The sequence below is a fragment of the Zingiber officinale genome, chromosome 8B (genome assembly GCF_018446385.1).
Source record: "Zingiber officinale cultivar Zhangliang chromosome 8B, Zo_v1.1, whole genome shotgun sequence".
NCBI classification, from domain to species: Eukaryota; Viridiplantae; Streptophyta; class Magnoliopsida; order Zingiberales; family Zingiberaceae; genus Zingiber; species Zingiber officinale.
In genome coordinates, this window is record NC_056001.1 from 106386333 (window position 1) to 106394789 (window position 8457).

The following is an 8457-nucleotide window of genomic DNA, read 5'->3' on the forward strand; positions in this document are numbered from 1 at the left end:
GCTAATGGGAGTCTTTTGGTAACGTCGGCTATTGACAAAGTGATGGAGAAAAGCCTTGCTGAAATCCTTAAAACTATGAATGGATTCAGCCGATAGTCAATAAAACCACCTTTGCGTTGAACCATCAAATGTAATAAGGAACACCCGACATTTTACCCCATCGATAAATTGATGGACATGTTAGAGTGTATACTAAAAGCCTAGCTTTTGGTATAAACATTTATCTAGAAATAAGAATCACATTGGTCAAATGTCTACATTTCTGATAAATGTAGTTGTTCAATTAATTTATATTGTAGATAACATGGTGTGTGGTGTCACACACAGAGGATCATGTTATCAGTACCTTATAAATTATAAACAGTAGATCACGACCATAATGGAAAGGAACAAATCATTGGAAGGTCGTAGTGTAATTAGGTATTAGTTTATCTTAACTATATAATTATACTAGTACACTTAGAGTGTATTGAGTAGGACCATTAGAGGTCGTTTCTTTTATACTGACTTTATAAAGAAACAAAGACCTCAGTTATTATGGAAGTGTGTGCTCTTAATCCTAATATAATAACAAGCACATATATTTGATATTTATTTCTTTAATTTATCAATGGGTGAGATTTAGTTCGATGAATCAATAAGCCCGATAAGTTGGGAAATGATATCACTTATAGTGTGTGTTGTTGATTATAGAAGGAAACTGTGTCCTAGTGATCTAGGTTGAGAATGTCCCCAAGAGGAGCTCATAAGGATTGTCATGTTAAACCCTGCAGGTAGACTTAGTCCGACATGACGATGAAGTTGAGTGGTACTACTCTTGGAGCTAGATATTAATTAAGTGAGTTGTCAGTAACTTACTTAATTAGTGGACATTTGTTATCTTAAACACAGGGAGACTAACACACTCATAATAAGAAGGAGCCCAAAAATATAATTTGGGATTGGTGCGGTAGTTCAATAATAGTTCTCTAGTGGAATGAATTATTATTGATAAAATTAAGTTGTGTGTTCGGGGCGAACACGGGATGCTTAATTTTATCGGGAGACCAAAACCAATTCCTCCTCTCGGTCCCTATCGTAGCCTCTTGATTATAGAGTACTATACCCACCTTCTTACCCATCCTATAGGGGGCCGGCCAAGCTAGCTTGGAGACCAAGCTAGGGTCGGCCATGTTTTGGTTCATGGGTGAATTCATGTGGCCGGCCCTAGCTTGAACTCAAGCTTAGGTGGTCGGCCCTATTAAAATAAAAAGGAATTTTATTTTTTAAATTTTTTCTTATGTGGATAACATGATTTAAAAGAGAGTTTAAAAATTTAAATCTTTCCTTTTATAAGATTCTACAAAAGATTAAGAGAAGAGTTAAATCTCTTTCCTTATTTGTAGATTAAAAGGTTGATTTTAATTTTGGTAAAAACTTTCCTTTTAATCATGTTCATGATTTAAAAGAGAGTTTAAAAATTAAATATCTCTTTTATAAAGCTTCTGCAAAGATTAATAAAAGATTAGATATCTTTCCTTATTTGTAGATTGGAAGAGATTTTAATTTTTAAAGATAACTTTCTTTTTATCCACATGTTTAAAAGAAATATTTTAATTTATAAAATTTCCTTTTTATTAACCATCATGAAGGGAAAAATTATTAGAGAAATTTTATTTATAAAATTTCTGGAAACAAATTAGGAAAGTTTTAATTCTTGATTGAATTAAATTTCCTTTGCTTAGTTTAAAGTGGCCGACCATTGTTGATGAGATAAAATTATTTTTAATTAAATAAATTTTCCTTATCAATGGTAAAAGAATTAAGGAAATTTTTATTTAAATTTCCTTATTTGCCAAGGCCAAGGATTATAAAAGAGAGGGTAGAGGTGCCTTCATGGTGAACAACTCTATTATTTTTCCTCTCTCTTTTTCTTCCTTGGTGTGGCCGGCCATCCTCTCCTCCTTTCTTCTTTTTGATGGCCGAACCTCATCTTTCTTGTGGAGACTCATATGGTGGCCGGATCAAGTTTAGAGAAGAAGAAGAAGAAGGAGAGAAAGAAAGCTTTGTTTCTAGCATCCCTTGGAGCATGGTGGTGGTAGCCGAACCTCTTCATCCTAGAAGATGTTTTGATGGCCAAAACTTGCAAGGAAGAAGAAGGTGCTTGGTGGTTCTCATCTCGGAAGATCGTTGCCCACACAACGTCCGAGGTTAGAAGAGGAATACGGTAGAAGATCAAGAGGTCTTTCTAAAAGGTATAACTAGTATTTTTCCTTTCCGCATCATACTAGTTATTTTTGGAAATAATACCAAATACAAGAGGCATACGATTCTAGAGTTTCGAATTTATTTTCGATATAGGGTTCTTTTGTTTTTCTTTCCCTTGTGATTTGATTGTTCTTTTCGGTTAACCTAAAGTTATTTTAGGAAATTAAATATTATCTTTCCATAAAAGGTTTTGTCTAGTCGGTGGTGGTTGCTCCCATATCCAAGAAGGCCGTGTGCCTCGCCACGTCAGTACTGGGAACCAATTATGGAAATTAATATTTAATGGAATTAATAACTTAAGGTGATTTGGGTCGAACGTGTTAAGTTCCGCAGGAGACCCAAGTCAAAACCTAAAAAACGAATAGATTAAGTTTTGGATCAAACGTGTTAAGTTCCGCAGGCGATCCAAAATTTAATTTAAAAGAACACATGGTAGCTAGGAAAAGGTTCAGACCTTTGTACAAAATTTTTGTACAGTGGAACCTCTAGGTTTTCCGAGTAGCAACCAACAGGGTAATGTGCTCAAATTTAAGGAGATGATCTTCAGGGTCAGTCGACCCTGAGTATTCTCATATCAGTAAAGTTTGATAATATTTTGACAACTTTTCTTCTAGCACTTTCTGAGAGAACGGAGTACTAATTTCTTCGGAGTAGCTACACCTTGTTGGAGCCTTTCCCCTGCGTCCTTCTTAGACAGACACTTCTCCACAAGATTCTTGATGTAGTCCCCCTTGGCCCAAGTGCTCGGCCGGTGTACGAAAGAGCGCGTGATGGCATGGAAACGGTGAGTGGGACACCCGCAGCAGAGGAACTGGGCCCTCCTCCCTAGCTCCTCTCTCCCTTTGATGGGTTATTATTGATACAACAGGATGGGGTAGTGGTAAGGTACCACCGATAGCCACTTGTTGTTGTTGTTGTTGCAATAAGTTTTGTACTTGGGCATTGATGAGTAGATCCAGGTCTTCTTACATTAGTGTAATGGTAGTAAGTCTTCCAGCTTCTTCCATCTCTGATTCTTAGATTCAGTCGAAAGTTTCCACGGACGGAGCCAAATTTGATCCTCTCTGAAATTTGCAGTGATGACGCGCTGGGCACAGTGGTTTGGTCATTGACTAGGGGAAGACCTTTCTTCTGATCCTATGCACAAGGAGACGAGCCAACAAAACGTCAGCGCTTAGAAACCAGGGGGAGTCACTAGCGAAGGCCCTCCGACGCTCAAGTCAGTACAAGTCTGGACGGGTGAATGAAGAACTGTAAGAACGTGTGTATGAGAGTAAAGTCGCCAATGTTCAAAAAACGTACCTTCCGTGGACTCCCCTTTATATACCTCCTCACCTAACCTCCACAGTTGTGAGGTGGTAAAATATGTCAGGGTTTTTTAGGTAAAAGAAATTGTACAGCCTAAGTAATGTGTAATGATTATCCGAGGAATCTTCGCTTTACCCACATGTATACCTCTTTTTATTGTTTGTGGCTTCTGTTATTACTAAGGTTGATGAAGGAAAATACTATTATAAATGATCCACTGATGGAAGACACGATGGTCCTTGAAAAAGTTTCTAGAAGAATTTTCTCTAACACTTAATTATTATTCTGATAGGTTATTAGAATGTTATTTGTTGAGTATATCTAGTTCAGTCCTTAAGATCGATCATCCTTATTGAGCTACTCAGTTACATTCTATATAGTTTGCTCTATTACATATTATAATGCATGTATCTTGGTCGGCCAATAAAGTCGACCGCCTTTATATCTGTTCTCAGCGTTAAACCGCTCAACTATGTTCTGCACATCATTGAAACATTCGTTTGGAGAGTAATATAACACCTTAGTCATGTTAGAAATCCATTTGAGAAATAATATAATATCTGATGCTTCTTGGAAGTCCATATAATAAACCCTTCCCCCTGCTTTGCTGGAAATCCATCCGAGTGGTAATATGAGGATAAGTGTCTTAATCCTGGGCGACCTTTTGCCCAGTCAAGGTTTTGCTGGAAATCTGTTCGAGTAGTCATATGAGGATAAGTGTTGGGCGGCCTTTTATTCAGTCGGTTGTAAGAGAGATTTGCGAGCCTCGAGGAGGCCGTCCCATACTCTAACCATATCGATGGTTGGTTGATTGTGAGATGGATTAGACATCCCGATCAGCCTAAAAGGCCGACCACCTCAAAACTCGTTTGGCTATTGAATGACTGGCTGTGTTATCTTTTAGGTAGAGTACTAGGCTCCATATATTTCACCGACTTAAGGGTCGGTCGACCACTACTGGTCCGACTAGTAACCTAATTGAGCTAGACCCAAGAGCCCTAATGCTGGGTGAATGATGAAGCCAGATGGGTTGGCTGCCATGTCACCTTGACTACCATTTCATCTCCTGGGTCTGCTCGTTTCATCCCATATCAACCTACCAAATCCAACTTTAGAAAATAAAAAATTTAAGTTTACTGACAAAATTTAACTTTAGTCAATAAAATTTTTAAATTATTGGTAAAAATAATTTTGACTATAAAAAATTAAAATTACTGGTTAAATCTGACCCAGATCATTAAAAAATATTAAATATTATTGGTCAAACCTAACTTTGGTTGGTAATTATAATTATTTATCGATAAAAATTCATATTAGCACGTAATATAAAGTTTCAATCACACTTGATCTTAGCTAAAAAGTCAAGAAATATATGCTTTCTAAAGTCATTAGCTCAAGGTATTTATAAAAGAGTCTCCGTTCATAGTAAATCTAAAATGTGAGACTAAAGAGAACTATGATAGTGAGAAAATTATTAATAAATTTTAAAATTATTTTTCGTGTGAAAAGAAAAAAAATATATTGACTAAATTTTATTTTAAATTTTACTAAAATTAGTTATTATCGGCCTATATTCCTAATAAAATAGAAAGATAGTGAAAGAGATATGGAAATGATATTTTTTTTTTCCTTTTAAAAAATAGTATCATATTTATTGAAAACTCTAGCTACAATTATTTTATGCTTGTCAAAATTATTTTACATTTATCAAAATCGCGCTCCTCACCCTATTTGATTGAATGATTCTGTTTAAATGAGATTTTGAGAGATAAAAATAGAAAATAGAATGAAAGAAATGATCTTGTGGGAATCAACATATCCCCTCCCTAAATTTTAATCTTTTTATAGCTTTCGTCACGTAACACCGCTTATTATCATATTAATATTCTTCTCCTGCAACGATCTCTTCTTAACAGGGACATAATTAGGATTCAAGACTATCTAGGGCTGACGCCGATTACCTTGGTCTGACGCCAACTACCTGGGGCTGACTAGCTGAGACTAGCCTATGGGTTTGTGATGGAACTGAAAAAAAAAAAAAAAATTAAAAGTCTTTATTTTTGTTTTTGAAAAAAAAGAGGGGATCATGGGGCCGGCTACAGCCCACTGTAGCCGAAGGATGGCTCCCCATCTAATGTTTATCTTTCCATGAAATTATCAACGGTCACCCTAGACTTTTGTTTATAATGATCATTATTAATCACTTTTATTATCCTTTAAACTAAATCAAAACTACGTTCCATAATGTTATTCGGCTCTGAGTCTACTTTTCAAGCACTTCCTAGATTCGGACTTGCTTCCCGAGCATGTCTCGATTTTCATCTCTAAATCTGAGTACCTTTAGATTCTGGATCCAATTCTTGAGCACCTTTAAATTTAAATCCGATTCCAAAACACCCTCAGGAGTGTAGTTTCTTCTCAATCCTAAGTATCAAACCCGACCTTCTCTTTTTTTATGGGCTCAACTCGGACGATCCGTCACTGATAATCAGATTATATCATTTCATATTACTATTTTAATATTAATTGAAATACTTTTGATTCTCCATAAAACTGCTTAATTTATCTCTTACACAAGACTTTGGGATGAATAGTAGAGGGGCACCTGAGATAACATTATCAATTTTTTTTTTCATCTAAATGTGCTCATTAAAGTATTTGTTAGATCAAATCATATCCTAATATTAACGCGTTTGGTCAAACCCAATCAATCTTAAAAAAAAAAAAAAAGGTATTCACTTAGATCGTGATTTAATACTGAATTAGGAAAATAACCTAATCCCTTTGACCAAGAAACAAGAAAGTATTCTTGCTTAGACTTTTTAACCAAGTCAAACGAACCATCATATTTCCACAAAGTAATTAATTCACGTTTCCTTAAGCCTCTAACTCATGGTCATTAAGACTTTAAAAAAGTATTAATTAGCTAATTCATCCACTCATTCTAAATAAAGAAAGATTCGCAATATTATATTATGATCTGATACACGTGTTTTATGATACGTTCGACTTGAAACTCGGCCCATCTCATGGCCCATTTATCTTATTTCTATAATTTTTTTTTCCAAAAAAACAAAATCAATTAAATTAAATTAAATTAAAAATTTCTTTCCGTTTCACGCCGTACTGTCGATCGGAACGGGCGTGCGGAACCGCTCCATGGCCTCCGCAATCTTCAGCCGGTGCGCCGGCGAGGTGAAGTCGTCGTGCAGGAAGAACTGCGTGATCCGAGCGTGCTCGAACATCAGTCTCCGGCAACTGCGAGGCACCAAGCTCGGCTTCAGGCTCTCGTGCACCAACTCGTCGAACGCCTCCTCCATCTGCGCCTCCACGTCGCCCAACGCTTCCTCCTCCCTCCGCTTCCCCACCTCCATGCTCACCGCCACCGCGTTCATCCCACCCTGCGCCAGCGAGTTCTGCAAGCAGCGACGCGAATCATGATCCATTCAGAAAAATTCAATTATATTCAAAGTCGATCGATCGATCGATAGTACGTACCTTGTGCATTTGGAGATCGACGTAGAGTCTCAAGAACACCGAGAGCTTCTCCTGGATCCTGGATTTCTCGTTCAAGCAAAGCAGATCCAGATCCCTGAGACGCTCTCCCATCAGAAACACGGAAGGTAGCAATCTGACGGCCACGCCCAGTTCGGTTTTACCATGCTCGATGTAGTCCTTCAATGAGTACTCCCCGCTTTGTCCTCCCAATTTAGTCTCCCTGAGTTTCATGTACATCTCCATTTGCTTCTTCCTCTGTTTTCATCATTTTATTTCAGTTATTTTACTCGAATTGAATCGAAGTCTGTAAATTTAATTTCTTCCAACTGTACTCGGTACTTACGAGTTCATGGAAGTAGGGGAACACATCCTTCCCTTGGACTTTACTGGCTTCCCCTGCTAATTCATTCAGAGTCTCGTACAAAACAATTTCAACTGAGATGGAAGTGAAAGAGCCAGCGAGGGATTCCACCTGCAAACAAATTACAAGCTCGATCACTCAGCGATTCCATTCCATTCCATTGCATTGCATTCCAAATCAAATTAAATACTCACTCTTCGACTGCTCGGCACAGATTCTTCAAGTCCTCAGTGGATTCATGTTTGTAAAACAGATCTACGAGAACGTTTTCGATGGAGTTCGATTTGGTGTAGGCAATTCTGCTCCTTGCAAACTCCGGCTCAGGCAGAGTAGAAGCAATGGCAAAGTGAAGCTGCTCCGGAGACAGAGAGGTGGCTTCCAGTCCACAGCTTTTCCACCATCTGTTAAGATCATATACGACATTAATTAGGGTTTTAACTACTTCAAAACCCCCAAAATTGACAACAGTGAGGAAGCAAGCTCGACGTACTCTACAATGGAGCCGATCTCCTTTTCGTATATTGCTTGCAGCCTGTTGAACTCCAACTTCGCGAGTTCTAGGTATTTTGCATTCGTCACGTTGTATATCCTAAAATTGAAGGCACAAGAAGAATGATCAGCTAAATTCTCAGAGTAATAAATCAATCAATCAATGAAGATGGAAGAATGATCAATCACTCACAAGTAAATAGTCTTGGCGAGCCAGACATCGTTGTCTCCGTAGTGGTCAAGGTTATGCTAAGGCTTTTGAAAGACTCCATGCTCATTTTCGTGAGATCTGTCTTCAAAAAATATCCAAATCGAAGAATCAGAAGGCATATGAGCTAACTAAGTTAGCCAGCGCATTGTCAAATTAGAGAACTGAAGATTGCATATCCTAAGTGTTGTCAATCTCCCGGGTTAACCAAATCACAAATGCAGATGCATTAGCCGACTAGAGGGTTCCTATAATGTCTTACCTAGAGCCGGGAACTCTTTCCATCGACCCAGAATAAGCTCGATTGATCAAAAGGAGGGTGCCCCGATTCACTGGCATTGGGGAT

The 8457-nt window shown here is 37.8% G+C and overlaps 1 protein-coding gene across 1 annotated transcript; it reads right to left on the reverse strand.

Moving 5' to 3' along the window:
• Positions 1 to 6671: 6671 nt before the first annotated feature.
• Positions 6672 to 7815, reverse strand: LOC122016529 (bifunctional isopimaradiene synthase, chloroplastic-like). The gene is made up of 4 exons (XM_042573859.1): positions 7609 to 7815; positions 7397 to 7525; positions 7054 to 7308; positions 6672 to 6971 (listed from the first exon to the last, which is right to left on the reverse strand). The coding sequence occupies exons 3-4, from the start codon at positions 7294 to 7296 to the stop codon at positions 6672 to 6674; spliced, it is 543 nt and encodes a 180-aa protein (XP_042429793.1). The 5' UTR covers positions 7297 to 7308; positions 7397 to 7525; positions 7609 to 7815.
• Positions 7816 to 8457: the final 642 nt, after the last annotated feature.

What these genes read in the sequence shown, in the direction of transcription:
- LOC122016529 (XM_042573859.1), bottom strand. Translation starts at nt 7,296, where the DNA reads ATGGAGATGTACATGAAACTCAGGGAGACTAAATTGGGAGGACAAAGC. An exon ending in TCGATCTCCAAATGCACAAG is followed by an intron (nt 6,972 to 7,053) that starts GTACGTACTATC and finishes CGCTGCTTGCAG; the next exon opens with AACTCGCTGGCGCAGGGTGG.